The sequence below is a fragment of the Phocoena phocoena genome, chromosome X, assembly GCF_963924675.1.
Source record: "Phocoena phocoena chromosome X, mPhoPho1.1, whole genome shotgun sequence".
Lineage (NCBI taxonomy): Eukaryota > Metazoa > Chordata > Mammalia > Artiodactyla > Phocoenidae > Phocoena > Phocoena phocoena.
Genome location: NC_089240.1, coordinates 91,784,702 through 91,805,557, shown reverse-complemented (window position 1 = coordinate 91,805,557; position 20,856 = coordinate 91,784,702). Strand labels below are relative to the sequence as shown.

Below are 20,856 nucleotides of genomic sequence, written 5' to 3'. Positions count from 1 at the left end.
TTTAAAACCATGTTTATTGCAAAAATAATAAACATTTACTATAGATAACTGAGAAAATAGACAAGGAAAAAAAATAAGGACCCATAATCTATCATCCTCTGAATCTTTTTTCTCCATTTAATTTTGAATAAACATTTATCATAGAGAAGTTCTTTGTTAATATAAAAATTTCATGTTTAGACTGATATTGCATTCTTAAAGACAATGGTATGGAAAGGAGATGAAACTTTACACCCTAGAGTATTCTACCCAAAATGAACCAAGTTAATGTTCCTATGAGTATACATTTCCATTAATTGTGATTTATGAAAACCTATGTCTATATACTTTTCTCCCATAATAATTTAGGATTTTATTAACATTTAAACCCAATAAAAATTTTTACAGAATTTTTAAGTACCATGAAGAATACAGATGAAAAAGCAGACATGTAAGCAGAAGAAAAATATTATAACCTGAAATAATTTAATCCCTCTTGCCTATGAATATTTTCAGTTTTTCAAAATAAATTAGGACCTGATTTTAAAACAAAGCCTGAGTAACAAAATGTTTATAATGTCTCATGGAAATCAGAAAGACCTGATTTTGAACTCACCTGTGTTTTTTAGCATATTGTCAACTTCAAATTATAACGATTTAACCATTTGAAGAAAAAAGATATTTCTCTTTCCCTATCTGGGTATAATGGAGTGCAGAAAAAATGAGAATATGGGTGTGAAAATCTACTAGGATACATATAAGTTTGTAAGCTCATGTTTTAAATATAATGGTTGTCAATCTGCAAATTCAAATGTGTCATTCAAATTAGTTAGCAAAACAAACCTAAGCCCCTGAAGATGAACCTCTTTTTCCACCTCTAAAAAAGGTGACCTTTCTCAGTTTAATCTCATTTGTTACTTTACAACATTAGTCTGTGTTGTTTTCCATTATACGGTATACACAAATGAAGGCATGAAGGCTATGATAAGGTCTAATAAGCTTGTGCTATAACAAAAAAAAGTCTTTACTGCAACTGTGGAGAAAAATGAAATGCCTAAATAAGCTGTAAAAGATAAACAGGCAAGTAGAATTGAGAGAAGAGCTAAGGATGCATTTGTTCACTATGAACCAAATTACTATAAATTGACTACATTCACTCCAAGGTAAAAAAAAAATTTTTAAATTAGAAACCCAGGAACTCAACTGACCATAAGAACTAGAAGAAAAAAGATATCATTTTTCTTCCTCCAAAATGTATTTAGTACCTTTAAGGAGTGAGGAAAATGGGAGAGGGGAAATCTAGAGAGATGAATCTTGCCAGATAGTGGAAACTTTCAACATACCCACATCTGAAAAAAATGTATAGCTTATTTCAAAAATCACAACATAAAAGGAATTGACTCCTTCATTTTGAAACAAAACAATGAAAATTAACATGACCTTAAAGCTAGGGAAAATTGGCTCATTTATAGTCAGCTAGGAAAACTACTCAGAAGGGATACTAACGCTTAAATAAATGCTTCACATTTCAGAAGGCTTCCTGAAACTAAATTAAATCATATTAACTCAAAATGGATAGGGCCATTTCCTACAGGGTCGTCGTTCAAGCATTTCTCCTACGAAGTTAAGTCAAAATAAAGGAAAGTTAGAAAAAGTGTCTTCCTCATCCCAAAATAAACTGAATTGTATTTTTTTCTAAAATATTTTTATCAGTTACCCAATCTTAGTCCTATAGTTTCTTTGTTTCATACATTATCGAAGAGGAATAAGACACTCAAATGAAGTAAAATAAGGTAGTAGGAAATAAAAACTATAGGAATGACCCTAGTCTTCTCTCTTTTTTGTTTTTTAATTTTTATTGGGGTACAGTTGATTTACAATGTTGTGTTAGTTCCAGGTGTACAGCAAAGTGAGTCTGTTATACATATACATATATCCACTGAGTTTTAGATTCTTTTCCCATATAGGCCATTACAGAGTATTGAGTGGAGTTCCCTGTGCTATACAGTAGGTCCTTATTAGTTATCTATTTTAGTGAATATATACAGTAATGTGTGTCAATCCCAATCTTCCAATTTATCCCTCCCCCTTCTTACCCCCCAGTAACCATGTTTATTTTCTACATCTGTAACTCTATTTCTGTTTTGTAGATAAGTTCATTTGTAGCCTTTTTTTGATTCCACATATAAGTGATATCATATGTTATTTGTCTTTCTCTGTCTGACTTACTTAGTATAACAATCTCTAGGTCCATCCATGTTGCTGCAAATGGCATTATTTTGTCCTTTTTTATGGCTGAGTAACATTCCATTGTGTGTGTATATGTCTGTGTGTGTGTGTGTGTGTATACACACACACATACACACACACACCACATCTTCTTTATCCATTCATCTGTGGATGGACACTTAGGTTGCTTCCATACCTTGGCAATTGTAAATAATGCTGCTATGAATATTGGGGTGCATGTATCTTTCTGAATTAGTGTTATTGTTTTTTCCATATATATACTCAGGAGTGGAACTGTCAAGTCATATAAAGGAAATAAAAGCAAAAATAACCAAATGGGACCTAACTAAACTTAAAAGCTTTTGCACAACAATGCAAAGAAAACCATTGACAAAGCAAAAAGACAACCTATGGAATGGTAGAAAATATTTGCAAATGATATGACCAATAAGGGATCAATATCCAACATATATAAACAGCTCATACAACTCAACATTAAAAATAAACAACCCGATTAAAAAATGAGAAGAATTGAACAGACATTTTTCCAAAGAGGAAATGCAGATAGCCAACAGGCACATGAAAAGATGCTCAACACTGCTAATCATCAGGGAAATGTAAATCAAAACCACAATGAGATATCATCTCACATCTGTCAGAATGGTTATCATCAAAAAACAAAAAAAACACAAATAACAAATGTTGGCAAGGATGTAGAAAAAAGGAGGGAGTGTAAATTGGTGCAGCCACTGTGGAAAACAGTATGGAAGTTTCTCAAAAAAATAAAAATAGTACTATATGACCCAGCAATTCCATTCCAAGGTAACTCTTTGTTTAAAAAAAGATTATTTATTTATTTATTTATTTAGGCTGTGCCGGGTGTTAGTTGCAGCACATGAGATCTTCATTGAGGCATGTGGGGTCTTTCACTGTGGCATGCAGGATCTTTCACTGTGGCATGCAGGCTCTTCATTGCGGTGCGCGGGCTTCTCTCTAGTTGTGGTGTGTGGGTTTTCTCTCTCTAGTTGTGGTACACGGGCTCCAGAGCACATAGGCTCTGTAGTTTGCGGCACATGTGCTCTCTAGTTGAGCTGCGTGAGCTCAGTAGTTGTGGCACATGGGCTTAGTTGCCCTGCGGCATGTGGGATCTTAGTTCCCTGACCAGGAATTGAACCTGCATCCTCTGCATTGTAAGGCAGATTCTTTACCACTGGACCACCATGGGAGTCCCCTCCAAGGTAACTCTTATACTGTAAATTTAGATAGATGATAGATGGATGGATAATAAGTAGGTAGACAGATAGGTACAGATATAGGTATACAGATGACAATATCTAGTTTTAGAAGTCTACTCAAAGGAAATAATCTGAAAAGCAAATAATTTTGTTCAGCAATGTTCACAGCAGTGTTATCAACAGAAATGACAGCAGGCTATGTTGGAACAGTTGCTACTGGACTTGCCATCTTGCCAAAAACAACCAAAAAACTCTGCAAAGTATGTGAAACAAATGTTTTCATACGTTGGGAAAAGACGGTGGTTTCAACACTTAAACATTCTGAAGGTCCTAACAATAAAATAAGGGGGGAAATTGAGTGTGCAGACTACAAAGGAAGAAGTAAATCTATCTTAATTCACAGAAGATATAATCACATTATGTAGATAATTCTAAGAAATTCATTGAAAAACTACCAGAAATAATAAATTAATTTAGCAAGATCATAGTATATATGTCAATAGAAAAATATCACTCATATTTCAATACACTGATAATTGAAAATAGAAGATAAAATACAATACTATTAATACCATTAATACTACATAATACTATTCAAACACAGGAATACTTAGGGATAAATTTAACAAAATATGTATAAGACCTACACAGTGAAAACTACAAAATATTGCTGAGAGAAATTAAAGAACACCTTAGTAAACAGAAAGATATACCATGTTCATTTATCAGAATAAATGAATACTGTTAAGAGATCAATTTTCCCCCAAATGATCTGCAGATTAAACACAATCCCATTCAAAATTACAGGAGGTTTATCTGTATGAATTGACAAGGTGACTGCAAATTTTACATAGAAATGCAAAGGAGGAGAAGAAGGATGAAGGGAGGAAGAGGAGAAGGGAGAGGAGGAGGAGAACGAAAAATTTGAAAAAGAACAAATTTGGAGAATTTGCACCGCCTGATTTCAAGCCTTACTATAAAACTACAGTAATGAAGGCAGTCTGCTATTTATTACCTAGGGCGTAGACATATAGATTGAGGAATTTATTAGAGTCCAAAAATAAACCCACACATATATGGTTAATTATTTTCAACAAAGGTACCAAAGTAATTAAATGGGGAAGGGATTATCTTTTCAAAAAATGGTGCTGGAACTAGTTAAACACATGGGAAAAAACTGAACCAGTACCCTTACCAAACACATGGGAAAAAACTGAACCAGTACCCTTACCAAACACCATACACAAACAACTAAATGGGTCAAAAGCTGAAACTACTTTTTAAAAAAAACTTTTAGAGGCAAACATGGATGAAAATCTTGGTGACCTTGGAGTAGTCAAAGACCAGTTAAGAAAATAAAAAGGCAAGCCACCAAATGGGAGAACACATACACAAAACTTGTATATATCAAACAAAGATGTTGTATCCCAAATATGTAAGAGCTCTTACCACTCAAATATAAGAAAAAAGAAATGACCTACTGATAGACACCATATGGATAAATCTAAAATGCATTACATTAAGAGAAAAAAGACTCAATACGTTACACGCTGGCTGATTCAATCTATATGACATTATGAAAAAGGTAAAATTATAGAATTAGAAAATAGATCACTGATAACCGGGAACTGTGGGTAAGTGGAGGAGCTAATTACAAAGAGGCAGCATTAGGAAATATTGTGAGGTGATGGAACTGTTCCGAATCGTGTTTATGGCAGTGGTTACAAGATTGTATGCTTTTATCAAAACTCACAGGCAGTACATCAATGATAGTAAATTTTACTGTATATAAATAAATAAAAAGAACTATAAGAAAACTGCAAGGAGGTAGCAATACTCAGACATCAAAATGGCTAAAACTAAAAAGAGTAACAGTAGCAAACGTAGGTTAGGATGAGGAGCAACTAGGACTTTTATCCATTGGTGGAATGTTCAATGGTACGACCACTCTAAAAAACAATTTAGCAGTTTCTTGTAAAATTTAAAATAGACTTATGATACAACCCAGCAATTCCATTCCTTGATTATTTACCCAAGAAAAATGAAAGCGTATGTCCACACAAAGACTTGTTCACAACACTCATAGCAGAGGAAGTGGGGGGAAACTCTGAAGACAATTTTCTCCATCTGACTCAGTACTCAGTACCTTTCTCACTCATAGCACTTCTCCTCTTCCTCTCCTAGGTCTCCAGCTCCCTAAAAGTGCAGGAGCTTTTTGTTTGAGGCTCCTGCATCAGTGAGATGACCTGATCCCCAAGTCTGTGCTGATCCACCAGACCTGCAGTCACTGCATGGAGAAAAATGTAAATGGGAGGGAAGGGGAGTTGGCACTTCCCCTGATACAGTCTCTTGCTGATCAATCATAATAAGCAGTTAAGGGGTTGTTATTTTCATTTCGGCTTGCTTGTTTTAACTGGCTACTAAGACACCTAGCAGTTCAGCTGAGTTCCTAACAACATAATGATTTAAATAGGTGCAAATTATTTCTTGATGAAATTTAACTTTTTCTTAATGTCAGCAAATAGGAATGGGATAGGAGCTCCTCAATCTGTTACTGTGTAAAACTTAAAGCTAACATAAGAGCGAAATAGTAAATATATTCCCCAAAAGATAGAGTGCAAAAAAAAAAGGATATTTTCTCTTACCACTTCTATTAAACTTGTACTGAAAGTCCTAGCCAGTACAATAAGGTGGAGAGCAGAAAAAGGCATATGGATTGAAAAGGAAAAACAACTCTGTTTTTCAGATAATATGATTATGTACATGGAAAATACAAACTACTAGAACCTAATGAATAATCTTAGCAATGCTGTTCTATGTCTTGATTGACTACACTTACTATTGTATGCATCTGTCAAGACTCACAGAACTGTGCATAAAATGGGTGAATTTTACAATATATAAATCATACCCTAAAAAAGAAAAAACAGTAATATCTTAGGGTAAAAAGATCAATATATAAATGAATGTCTATATCTTAGCAACAAACTAAAATTACAATTTTGAAAATTATACCATTTACTATACAAGCATATGCATAGGAAGAAACTGACCAAATGCTGAGCATGACTTCTATGATGAAGGTAATTAAAGAATATCTCAATTAAAGGAGAGATGTGTTCATAGATTGGGAAAATCAATAATTTTAAGATTTCACTTATTCCTAAATTGATCCATAGAATTATTGCTATCCTTACCAAAATCTCAAATAGATTTTTAGTAAAAATTTACAAGATGAATCTAAAATTTATATGGAATAAACATTCAAGACAACAGTCAAGACAATCTTAAAGAACAAATTTGAAGGACTTGCACTACAAAATTTAAAGTGTTATTATAATGCCAAAATAATGAAGAATGCATAATACTGGAATAAGGATAGACAAGCAGATCAACAGGCCAGACTAGTAAGTTCTGACCAAGACCTATACATTCAACTGATTTTTAATAAAGCCATCAAACCAAATCAATGAAAAGAGGTATTTCTTTTCAACATACGGTACTGGAACGACTGGTTATCTATATAGAAAAAAATGGTCCTAAAGACAACTGAAACTATAAATATTCTGGAAGAAAACATATGATAATATCTTTGCAACCTTGGAGTTTAAAAACTTTTATAGAAGACACAAAAGGCACTGAAAGGAAGGGGGCATAGCAGAGCTTGGGTAACGGAAATGTTCTATATCTTGACCTGGATGGTGGTTACCAAAGTGTATACAATTAAAAATATATATATTTGAGCTGTTCACCTAAGATCGGTACATATCACTTTATGTAAATTACACTTCAATAAAATAACTGTTAAAATGCAAAAATTAAAGTGTTCATAGAAGCTTTACGTGTAATAGACAAGCCGTAAATAACCCAAATATTCATCAACACGCAAACAGAAAAACACAGTGTGGTATATCCATATAATGGAATATGACTCAACAAGAAAATAATGAACTACGGATACACATTACAATGTGGATGAATCTCAAATGCTGAAAAAAAAAAGATCCAAAACAAAGAAAGTGTACATATGACTCCATTTATATGACTCTAGAAAACAAAATTAATGTACAGAAAGCAGATCAGTGGTTACCTGGGGATGGGGGATAGGAGTAGGAGGGGAGAGAAGGACTGCCAAGAGGCATGAAAATCTTCAGGAGTGATTTATATGTTCATTATTTTTAATGTACTGGTGGCTTCACAAGTGTACACATAAGTCACAACTCCTTAAATTGTACACTTTAAATATGTGCACTTTATTTTATGTCAATTATACCTCCGAGTTACTTAAAAATTATAGAGACAAGGATTTGAGCTCAATAAAAAAGAAAGTTCCTTCTAACAACCAGAACAATAGAATTTTAGAGTGGAAAGAGACTTTGTGGGTATTGCTGACAACGTAGCATCTACCCTCTCTTTGAGCACTTTTAGTAATGGGTCATTCCTGTTACTGAATAGCTTAATGGTTAGAAAATAATTGATATCAAGAGTTCCTATAACTTAACTAATTGATTCTAGGTCTTGTCTCTCGGCAAATAAATCTACCCTTCCCCAAAATTCAAAATTCATTCCACAATTAACTATTGAGAATCAACTACATACAAGGAACCAGTCCATACACTGTGACGAATACAAAGATATGTAAGCCAAGAACTCTGGTTTTATGGGTTTTCCAATTTGGTATCTAAAAATAACTGTAACTTTAGCTCATAGTCTTTCTTCATCAGTGTCTCCTCTGCTGTGGTTTGTATAGTGAGAATGTTTCTGACTTGTCAATTAAACTGAAGATTATAGGAAAGATACAAATACAATCTAGTACATTTTCTATTTGGTATTTTAACTCTATCTACTAGGATGAATAAAATTACAAAATCATATCACCAATCCCTAAACCAATGTGGTATACTGGAGAGAGGAATGGAATAATATTACTTCTCTGCCTCTGCAACTAACAAGATGCATCTTTCATCAATCACTTTCCTGTAGAATGATGGGAGCTGGTCTCTGTAGTGGTTTTCAAACTTTATAAGACCCTTTCACTCTCTTAAAAATCACTGAGGACCCCAAAGCTTTTGCTTATGTGGGTTACATCTATCAGTATGTACCATATAAAATAAAACTGAGTAATAATTAAAATAATTATTTCTTTATTCATTTAAAAGCAACAATAATGAACTCATGGGCCTTCCCTGGTGGTCCAGCGGGTAAGACTCTGCGCTCCCAATGCAGGGGGCCCAGGTTCCTTGCTCTCTGGTCGGGGAACTAGATCCCGTATGAATGCCGCAACTAAGAGTCCGCATGCCCCAGTGAAGATCCCGCATGCCGCAACTAAGACCCGGTGCAGCCAAAATAAATAAATAAATAAACAAACAAATATTTTAAAAAATAATGAACTCATTACATGTTAACATATATTATGTATTTTCATGAAAATAATTATATTTTCCAAAACAAAAAAAAAGGGAGAAGAGGGATTGTTTTACATCTTTTTTGCAAATCTCTTTAATGTCTGCCTTGATAGAAGACAGCTAGATCTTCATATCTGCTTCTGCATCCGCTCTGTTGCAATATGTTGTTTTGGTTGAAATATATGAAGAAAATCTGGCTTCATGAAGTTATATATTTGGAAAACTGAGTATTTTAATACCTTTTTAAAATAACTGTAGATATTCTTTGATACTATGCCAAAATTCTGCAAGTGGTAGACAAAAGAGTCTACCTAAAAGAAGGAAGGTTGCAACATAGAATCTGATACCTTATCTATTTAATTTTTGTACTCAATTACATTAAAACTGATTGATCTAACTTGTCTTTCAATGGATCTTTTAGCCATGATGATTTTGTAACATCATGCATTAGTCATTTGGAAAATATTAGTTCAGTGGGATTTGCAGAACTTCCAAATGTTAACACATTTTATTACATAATATAAAAAAATCATACACATTAATATAGTTACCAATCTCATTAGAAAAGGCTAAGTTTTGGAAAGCTATCAAGCCCATACTCAAGATTCAAGTTTTCTAAAATTCTAATACTTGAAAAGCTCAAATGTTTTCATTGGCAACAAACACTGCCAGTTGTCTTCCTTGAAATGACAGACTCACTTTGCTCATTTTCAAGAAAATTCCTGCCAAATACTCAAGTCTGAATAACCACAGTTTGTCTTTCAAGTAAAAATGTGTTCCAGGCAAAAATCAGCTAGTTCAGCCCCCAACTCACACAACTCACAAAGCACAAGAGCTTTTCCTAGAAATGATGTTACTTCAGCATACAGAAGCGTGTTCTGTAATTCCCATTTTGTCATACAGAAATTTTAAAATATCTGTACTCAAGGGTCAAGATTGAATAAAATCAATGCTACATTGAGGACATTGTTAAGTAAAATTGGCTTTTTGTCCTCCAAGACTATGAAGAATACAGCTACTAGGACAATTTGGTATACTGCACTGTCTTACCCATCATCAGTGCAAATGTCAACACAGTGAAAAAGGCCAAACAGTCTTCAAATTATTGTTCAAATAGTCCTCATGTTCCTCCTGATAGGATGTCAGGAATCTCAGGGGTCTTCAGATCACACTTTGAGAACCACTGACCTAATGTCCCTCCAATGCTAAAATATCTATAGTTACGTAAATAGCCAGCATCTTTCATTTGTACAACTCTATAAGACGTTAGTTTCCCTATTAAGAAAGACATCTTACATTTAACAAATACATCAAATTCTTACAAATCTTTTAGTCAACTGATCCTGACAACAAACTCATGAGGTTGTAAAGCAGGAACTATTTATTCCTTCCTAAAAGAACCTTGATTTTATTCAAATTTTCCCACCCTCTAACTTTTCCAGGCAGCAATGTGCTTCGGTGTGTTGCAGGGGGAGGTGGCAGTGTAAGTCACTTGTCTAACTCTACATTTATGGTCCTATTCCACTTGCCAATGTACTGGTGTAAACATATACATGTAATACAATTCTAACCAGTCAGATGTAAGGGTGAAGGTATGGGACTCCTGAGAAAGTTTTCACTGCTGATAAAAAGGGACACAAATGAACAGTTCATACTCTTCTTCTATTAGGCATTGTGGCATCTGCATGTGATCCCTGGAACTGCAGCAGCAATCTTGCAAGTATGAGGGGCACGAATCTGAGACAGTAAGCTGATAGGCAGAGTATGGCAGAGGAGAAAGTGGAAAGAACCTGGGTCACTATTTGGCTGAATTAATTAATTTTGGAGGTACTCTACCTCCAAACTTCTTGCAATGTGAGTTAAAATTTTTCTCTGTTAAGGCAGTTGAATTAGTGTTTTCTACCACCTGCAACAGAAAGCAACCTGATATAAACAGGCACTACTATGCTTTTCACATACAGAAGCGTTTTACTACATCAATTAGATTATGAGATTATGGACAGAGAAGGACTTCTCCTCCTTTAGCAAGTCCTGGAGAGCTCAAAATACAGAATACACGAAACAATTTTTCACTAGTGTCCCACTCTTAATACCATCTTCCCCCGCCAAAGTTCCAATATCTCCTTCAGGATTCCATTAATGTCACACACACTATAAGAAATTTTGGAAGCAAATCAGCCAGTTCTGTTAACGTATATGAAGAGTGTCATTTGACTGAATTATAAGATGATACAAATGCCAACAGAATTTCTTCCAGTTCTATTTTAGTACTCACTGTCATAAAACCAATTCCATTAACCTGACTAGCACTTGCTCAAAAAAGGTGCTTAAGTCTCTCTACAAGTTAAAAAGTAAAGCAAATGATTTAGTAAATTTTTTTAAGTTAAAAATTAAATTTAGCAAAAACCTGTTTCTTTTGTAACATTTGCCTTTGGTTGTCTTTCGTTAGCAAATAGCAAGGGATTTAAGGTTCCCTTTTCAACAGGGTAGCAGGTACCATTACAGACTACACTTTTGGTAAAAGGCCCGCAGAAGCTTCTAAAGGAACCAAGGGCAGTTGGACCTATACAGATTATGAAGGTAAATAAACTCAAGCATTGATGCATAAAATGAGAATCTGGTTAAAATGAAAGAAGCTAATGTATCAGAGATCACACTAAAGATGCCTCTCCAAAACACCTCAAGAATTACTGCTATTAAAAACAATCTTTGTAATGAGGATTTAGTTAAGTGGTTGGGTGGTTCATTTATAATGTTAATTAGAAGAGAATTTATTTTCAAAAATCACTTCTGTTCTATGGTTGCTATTGTCAGAAGGGGATGAGATGATGGAATGATTACATTTTAAAAAGAAAATCATTAGAGGATAGAACCAAATCTGCCAACCAACTGGCAATCAATTGAGCATCAATTCTATAGTCACTGTACTAGATAGAAAAAAAATTATTAAGACTGTCTCATAGGTACTCTTTTATACTACTGATACGAATATAATTGGTAAAAACATTCTGGAAAGTAATTTGGCAAGAGCAGATCCCTATCATTCAGAAGCTTAAAGTTCAGCTATTCAAACGCCACCTGGAAAAGCCATAATGTGTAACAGTTTGTGATTCTGTGGAGGAATACATTTGAAATGCACAAGCCACAAGGCTATCGTAAAGGCAGTAAAGTCACTTAGCTAGTGAGGAAACACAAGGAAAAGGTAAGGCGGGAGTGTTGCAAAATGGATGCGGGACCTCTCACTCCATATGTACTTCCAAGTTTGTTGCTAAAAACAGGAGATGGGGGCTGGAATAGTATCACCCCAAAGTGGGAAAAACAGATTAGAAATTAATGGGGGGAAACTTCTGGAGTATCACTTAGGGAGGATGAAAGCAAGGGACAACAGTAGGCAAAGACACCGGCATTTAAGTGTAAAGCTCATAGGCAGCTATGGGGTAGGGGGTGGGGAGAGAGGGTAAAGGGGGTCCCCATATTCAGACGCATTCCAAAACTCTCCTGGGGGAGGGAGAATGTCAGTGAGTTTGGAGTATGTTACACCCTTGCTATAGCTAGGAAGAGGTCAGTGGGGGAGGTATTCATGGAATACAGGCTCCACCTTCCGTATAGGGGAGAAATGTACGGGGATGCATGGTTTACAACATTAAAATTTAGGTCCTTGAGGATGAATGGCCCAGGCAATTATAGCAAAGAGCTATTAAAGGATGAACTGGTGGGTAAGCCTATCTTTAGAATCAATTCATGTGACCAGTCACGGAAACGGTAATGGGAATTATTCAACTTTTCAACATGACTCTATTTTTCTGTACTACCGTGAATGAAATAGGAACTGAGGAAAATTTCATGAGCATGTTCTGGAGCTAAACTGCTCAATCACTTACTAACTGTGTGACCTCTGGTAGTTTTTTAACCACCCTGTTGGCCTCAGATTCCTTGTACATAAAATGGGAATAATATTATCTACCTAAGAGGGTATAACATAGCAACCACTAAAAAAAAAGTTAGCTATCATATTATCTGTTGATACAGCCTTTCTAAATGTCAGGGTCTACTGCAGGTACCAAAGACTTTAAAAATACTGATGACCTTTAACCCAATAATTCTCCACGAAGGAGGCAGTACTAACAAAATAATACAAAATATGGAATAAGAATTGTTTATGGCCGTATTTCTTATAATGACTAAAAAAAACTTGAAATTTAAAAATATAGTCTATAAAAGTGAACACGTAAATTAATTGTGGTGTGTATAATATAAATTGTATGCAATCATTTAAAAATAATACTTTTAAACTAAGAATTTTAATAACATGGTAAAATAATAAGTGAAAAAACAATAGCATATAAAATTGTATATATCGTAATCCCAACTTTTAAAAAATTTTAATCAATCTACTTTTTGAAGAAAATATTAGATACATAAGAAGGAAAATCATCAAAACAATAATATAGGTTATTTCTGTGCTGTTGGTAGAACTGTGAAGAGATATTTATTTTCTTCTTTATATTTTTCTCATTTTTCAAGTTTCCAACATTAAGCATGTATTATTTTTCTCATCAGACAAAATCAACATGTAAGTTTGTTGAATGAACAAATATACAGTTCTTGCCCTCAAAAAGTCTATAATCTAATAGGGAGAAGACATAAAATCCCATGAAACAAAATGCTTATAAGGCCAAATACATTTAGATACTAGACAAGAGGCTAAATATGACAAATGTTCAAAGAAGGGTAAAATCAGCAACTGATTTAATAGTAAGGGAAAGCTCCACAGAACTATTTATCTATGCTCACTAGCATGGAAGCTCCATGAAGGCAGGGACCCTCTCTATCTTATTCAGTTTTATCTATAGTGTCTAGCACAAAATGATTTTGTGGATAGTACATATCCATGAGGGGAGAAATAGAACAACATAAATATAATTCTTAAGTACTTATGAGTTGCTGAATAAATATCTGCTGAATGAATGTAAATGTTATGCTGAAACTGAGGAAAGATTTGGATCCACAGGATTCTAAACAAGATGGAGAGCCAAAACATGTATGTAATGTGGGATGAACTAGGAGATTGGGATTGACATATATACACTAATATGTATAAAACAGCTAAGAAGAACCTGCATAAAAAAATAAATAAAATTCAAAAAAATGTATGTAATGCTCAAGGGATTATAGGGAAGTTCACCTAGGCTAGAATGGAGGGAGTGTATTGTAAAATGTAATGAAAAATAAGGAGGAATGAAGGGAAAGATCATGCTAGACCTTGAAAATCAGGCAGAGAATTTGAGAGTTAATGAAATAAGAAATGGCAAGTCAATAACTAGTTTGTAATGACAATAATGGAATCTAATTGAAATCTTATTGAGCGCTTACTATGTGCCAAGTACTATTCTAAACACTTTACATAACTTCTCTCGTTTTATCCTCAAAACAATGTGTGACATAGGTACCACTGGCCCCCTTTTGCTAATGAGGAAATTAAAGCTCAGAGGTTACTACCTGTCCGAAGGTCACACATCCTCCACTCAGACTCCAGATCTGACTCCAGAGGGCAATTTCTTAAAGACTCTGTATAAGACCACAAAATATGCCTGAAGAGAGGTACCAGAAAGCAGCGAGATCCCATAGTATCAAAGAGGTATGTTTATTCTGTGATTTTGGACTGGAATCAGAGATATCAGTGCAAATTCATGGTTTTGTAAGAAATATAGAAGTGGGTATGTGTCTATGTATACATACATATATTCCCTAGTTTTATCTGCTGAGAAGGCCTAGAAGCAATGACACCCCAGTAATAATGAGCATGCCAAGCACCCAGATCTTGATCTCTAAATACCATTACTCAACAAAAAGAATCAGAGCTCCTTAGAAAAATGGCTCATTCCAGGGTTGGGGCAGGGAAAGTAGAAAATGAGTCTGGAACACCTTGTGGTACCAGAATGTAAGAGAATGCTCAAAAAATGATGGGACACACTGAAAGGACACAGGAGCCAATTGGAAGGGGCTTCTATTGACCAAATCTGGGGTTATTTCAGCAAAAAAGGGAAAAATAGCATAATTCATTATAGTTCATAGAATAAAACAAGTATCCATAAGTCCATACTATTATAAATAAATCACTGAATAAATAAATAGAAACAAACAGAAAAGAAGGTAAAGTTCTTTGTTACATTAGAATTCAACAAATAAATGCAGAAAATGTTGATAACTGAAGATCACCATTTGAAAAATATCACAGCAGTAATTATTCAGGTCAGAATCCTCAACAGATGCTAAAACAGTAGGCAAAACTATGATGAGAAACAAGAAATGTACATTGTCTTGCAATATTGCCCCATATAGGCTTAGAAAATCTGGTCGCTTTGTAATTACAAAAGGAGAAACAGTGACATTACAGTGGATAAACCTGGCAGACACAACCTTGACCAACGTATCAATTTTAACTCAAGGTAGAGTCTCATATGTTGAATATACATACATCAAAAGCCAAGTAAAAACACAGGAAAAAAAGGTACACACTCTTTACAGTCACAGGACACACACATATACAAATACACACACAAGACTTAAGTTATAGAGACAGTTGAGTGAATAGAATTGGATATGATGGGTGGGTAAATTGGTAAAACAAAAGAAGTGAGCTGAACATCTTAAGCAAAGTATTCTACCACATACACGTACTGTCTTATCACAATAGACACGCTCCTGAAAAGTTCAGTATATTTAAAATTATTATGGACACTAATTACAAATATAAGACAAATCTTTCTTCAAAATAATCACCTACCACAAAATTATACTTGTTCTATAAATCTAACCTTTTATATATGTAATTATATAAAATCATACAATCTGCAACAAGCAATTGCTTCTAGATTACTTTTAAATTATCTCTCTATAAATAGACATACATATAGAGTTCAAACTCTGATCTTTTTATTCTAATCCCAGAGCTGTTTCCATTACAACCTGATGCTTCTCCTAACATCAGCAAGAAGAGATGTAATCCCCATTATATTTTCCATTTCACCTCCTGTGTCTCCCCCTTACTCAAAAAAAAGTAGCAGAGATCCAAATACTCTGAACAGCAAATACATCTCTATAGACCACATACAAAGGAGGCAGTATAGGACAGTCATTAAGGGTAAAGAATTTGGAGTCAAATTGCCTGGATTCAAATTTCCAGCTCTACAACTTGCTAACTATGTTATTTTTGGCACATTACTTAACCTCTGTGATCTGTAGCTCCTTGATCGGTAAAGTGGGAATAACAATAGTATATACTTCATAGGTCTGTTGTGAAGATTAAACATGATAATGTACATTTCCATATTAGCACAGTGCCTGGCACACAGTAAACATGCAAAAATGTTAAGTTATGATAACAATGTCAACAAATTCTCCCTGTGGAGCAGTATACTTCAGATGAAAAACTGTTCCATGGCCACAAACCACACTGCTACCCTTAACAAGTTGCTGCTCTTAGTCACAAGGGAGATAGTACATTTAAAGAAACTTATCCACTCCACCGCGCGCGCACACACACACACACACACACACACACACGAAGTTACTAAAAACTGTATAGTAGTACTAGAATTTAACACACCATATTCATAAATCTAAGTGTATATCCTACTAACAGAGAGTCAGCACAGGTACCTTTACATAAAAGTACGTATTTCCATCACTAGAACTGACCTTTCCAACTAAATCTGCTTTCTTCCTTTATTGCTAACCTTTCGGAATAAGAGTTACTTTATTCCACCTAACAAACTCTCCACCTAAAAAATTTTCCACATATTTGTGATATCCCAATTTGGCATGACTTCAGAGATAAAGAAATCACTTAACTATGAAAAATTAAAGCAATTTAAGTAGCAATGCTCTTCCTGGTATAAAAGTCCCAATACTAGACTACTTCAGTCAACAAGCAGCCCCACTACCATCCAGTTTACTCTGGAGAAGGTCACCAATATCCCCAGCACTAGTATGGAGAGCAGATACCATTCATATCTCTGAGATGATTAAAACATTACTCTAACTAGGATATTAATGTGTGAAGCAGAAAAAACAAACCCTGGTTTTATTAGAGGCACATTATACTAATGATAGGGAAATGGGGTCTAAAATGTTCTTTAAAAATTATATAGGAGAGAAATAAATAAATAATTGCATAGGAGGAAAAAAGGAAAAAAAAACTGCCTGGTGTCTTCTGTAATTTCTTTATGAACACTCAATTGTTAAAGAGTCCAAGAAAACAAGCTTGCTCCCAAATTTTGTCAATCATAAAATAATTTCATTTTTAACATAACATGATTTAATATAATCTGACATAAAGTACAGCTATACATACCTGTATGATTGGTATCTGGTGTACATTTATTAATAGCAACGTCAAAAGTAAAAAATGAGAAATATTTAATCAAACATCCACAAAATCTTTGCCCCTGGGCCAAATGCCACAAGCAGTGAACACCAAGATGATGTTTTTAAAAGGAACTATTTTCAACAACACAATTGTAGTTTTATCCAAGGGCCTGCAGCCCTACTGAGTGGCTAAACCTTAGCCCATTAAGAAGCTCTGCATCATAAAAGCAATTTTAAATTATCTATCTACTTTGATGGAGGAATAATTATGGCAAGTATAATTAAAAATATTTGATATGCATGGTTTTTCAGCAGAGTTGCCATTATTATTATGTTGTGCTTAGAGTAATATGAAAGTTACTTTTCTCATACTATGAGTATACACTTTCTGGAGGATGGGAGGAGGACAATGTAACCTGAGGCATGCTGAGTGTATAGAACAGCTAGACAGCTAACTTACAAGTGGACCCACGTAAGCTGTATAACACAGCAGTGGCATATAAAGAATTGATAGTCACTCAACCATGTGAAGGCCTAAGCCATGATCTCATATTAAAGTGTTTTTAAAACCACCCATTATGTTCACTCAAATATAACTTTTAAATAATTTGTCACACACTTAATTCTCTATTTAGAGGTTAAGTGAAATTAAGGATGATGGGTTTCAGTCTGGAGAACATTTTCTCTGACAAAGCCATTCATTCCTTTAGATCTGCCTCTCATCCCCAGAAGGATAGTGGGTGGGACCTATCTCTTAGAGATATATTAGGATTTTAATTCTAAGAGATATATTAGGATTTTAATTCTACATTCCTAAAACTGAGTGGAAGTTTTTGCTCTGTCATTTCACGTGTACTTCCCTCCTCCACTCTCCTTTAAACCAGAACACTCATTCTCCTGTGAAAAAGAGATCGTTCTTTTCCTTTAAATAGGTGATGGGCAAATTCTCAATTTGTTTCAGGTGCCTTAGTAAGCTAAAAAAAGTAAACAACAAAAACTGAGAACTTAAAAAAAAAAAAAAAGATGCAGAAGAACCGAAGCCTGAAGCCATCCGTCTTTACCTCATTCTTCTTGGTATGTTACCTGAGCATTTGCAACAAGGATGTCAAGAGGGAAGCAGTCTCTACAGAGGCTTTACTGACCAGAGGTGAGGGTAGGTTCATGTTCCTTAAGGAAAAGGCAAAAGGGAAGAACTTCACGGGCGCGCTTAACACTTTGGTGGAAGGTGGATTTTAGAAAGGCCAAAATAGTAAACTATCGACAAAGTTTAAAGAGTGCGTGGATTGGGCACAACTAGTGAAAAGGTTAGCGGGCATGTAGGGAAACACTCGAGGTGGGAGGGTGCGGAGGAAAAGTTTTAAATATCCACCAGAGCTTAGTTATCTATTAACATGCATCCTCCTCCCCAGGCTCTGCTCTTGCCCCCAGAGCAGCTAGCTGCAGGGAAAGCAAGCAGCCCTATTTTTAAACACTTAAACCTCTCCCTTGGACTTCAGAAGGCTTGAGTTACTAGCGTTGTAAATAATGTTTCTTCCTAAACAAGTGAAGGCACACCTGAATTCCCTAGCCGAGGCCCAGGAGAAAGGAAGGTAAAGGCACAAAAAGTGATTTCAGCGTGAGAGCGAGGTGATGGGATGGGGGTCGGGGGTAGAAGGAAGGACTTACCGCAGCCTCTGCGGGCTGCCCCCAAAGACTCAGGGCCAGTAAGAACAAGCCGGCAGCCAGGCTGACTCCACGCAGTTTCATTCTTCTCCGGCTCCCGCAGCTCCTTCAGCACCCGCACGAAATCCCTGGCTGGCTCTGACCAACTGACATAATCTTGAGGGTTTATAGGGAGAGAGCTAGAGCCGGAGAGAGACAGCGAGGGTGTCCCAATTGTGCCGGTCGTCTTGGGTGAGGAGAAAGTAGGTTTTTAAGAGTGGAAGGGGGAAAAAAAAAAAAAAAAGCAGCAGCTATTCTTCCCTACCCGCTCCCCTCCCCAAAGCCGGTCTCTCGGGAGCACTTTTCCCTTCTGTCCAGACTTGCAAACTTTTTCCTCGCGCAAGTCCCACAGATCTACTTTCCTCCCTCTCTTCCCCTGCACCGCCCCCTCCCCACCAGCCCTGGGGAATTTGAGGATCACTCCGCCACAGTTTTAGACCGCACCAGCAACCTGCGAGGGAGTGACGCTCAGTTATTTAGAGGAGGGAAACGTCCAGCCCAGTTGACTGCGCACCCTGACTCCCCCCGGGAAGCTTTTCTATTCGTTCACTTGCACCTTCCGTTGATACTCCTTTTCCCTGCCCAGTCCCACTCTCATTGGTGTGAGCACCAAAGCCAATTAGAAATAGACCTGAGCTGGGACTATTTTTTGTAGCGGAGGGATCTAAGAGAACGGTTCCTTTTATTGTTAATGATTAGAAACAAATTTTGGTGCCTGCTCCCAGGGCTGCTGGGGTTGTTTGCCTTCCACCTGCTCACAGGAGGGAGTTTCTACATACAACAGAAAATGTGAAAATATTAGAAACATATAAATATATTTATATAATTAAATATATGCTTACAGCTGAAGAATTAAGAAAATGAACGTACATATACGTGTGTGAAGACTTTATGCATATTATATTCATATAAGATTTGGGAGCGTTCAGTAGATATGAGTAATTATTATGTGGTTGGATGTTATAGTAATACAGTCATATCTTTTTCTTTAGCTACATTGAATGCCATAATTAATATTTACCTCATACTGACTAACATAAAAGGCATTGACTCTCATTGCAGATGTTTCTCGGAGAGATTTAGGGTAGGGGATTAAATAACTTTAGTGCAATTTTCCTTAATACTAACACGGACACTTAATTGGAAATATATGTATGGAGTTAATGGCAGTTGAATTGATGTCTCCCAAATAAAGTAGACTTGAACGTTACTTTGGTAATTCTGGCATACAGATTTTTTAAAGCACCATCAGGCCCAGAAAATATTTTATGTGGACTCCTTGGGGGATCTTTTAGGGATTTCTTGACGAATTCTTCAGAACACTTGTTATCTCACACCCTAGAATTTACCACTTTAGCGTCTTTCAGGGCTTTGGACCTATATCACGGGGGCCCGCTTATCCTTAGGTTCAGCTCAGCTAAAGGTAGTTTTACAACCCCAGAAACTACCACCACCCCAAGAGCAATAAATTAGAATGAGTGATATGCATTTGGGAAAGTGTGCAAAGGCCCATGTGTCTATGTGGGAGGAGTATGCCTTAATCTGTATATGTGTAACAATTAACAGTGCTTTAAGGAAGTGTTTGATGCACAGTTGCTTACATCTTAGTGTGTAGGTCTGTGGGCCTGTGCGTGAAGCTGTGGAGATGCGTGGGAATGTTACGTGTAGAGGTGCCTGAAAGTGAGAAAGACGACCGGCTGCCCGAGGTAGGGGGGATGATTGACAGCAGACAGCCCCGCCCCCTTCCCCTCCATTCCTTCCTCCCCTGGTGCATGGAACTATCTTTTGAGTGCGGCAAGTTGTAGCGGGCACCGCTGACCGTGTTTCCCTTTGGGGCACCTCTTTATCTAGAAGCTGAGTTTAGTTTCTTCAGAAGTGAGCCACTTCGCCCCCCTGCCCCATCCTCTTGAATAAGGAAACAGCCGCCAAGCATCCGA

General features: G+C 36.0%; 1 protein-coding gene across 2 annotated transcripts in view; it reads right to left on the bottom strand.

The window, feature by feature from the left end:
- The window catches only part of COL4A5 (collagen type IV alpha 5 chain), a 226,166-nt gene extending 207,202 nt beyond the window's left edge, over window positions 1-18,964 (bottom strand). For both annotated transcript variants that reach the window (XM_065900585.1, XM_065900587.1), the window contains exon 1: window positions 18,884-18,964. In XM_065900585.1, the coding sequence (XP_065756657.1) occupies window positions 18,884-18,964 (81 nt within the window). The remainder of the gene's footprint in view (window positions 1-18,883) is intronic.
- Window positions 18,965-20,856: the final 1,892 nt, after the last annotated feature.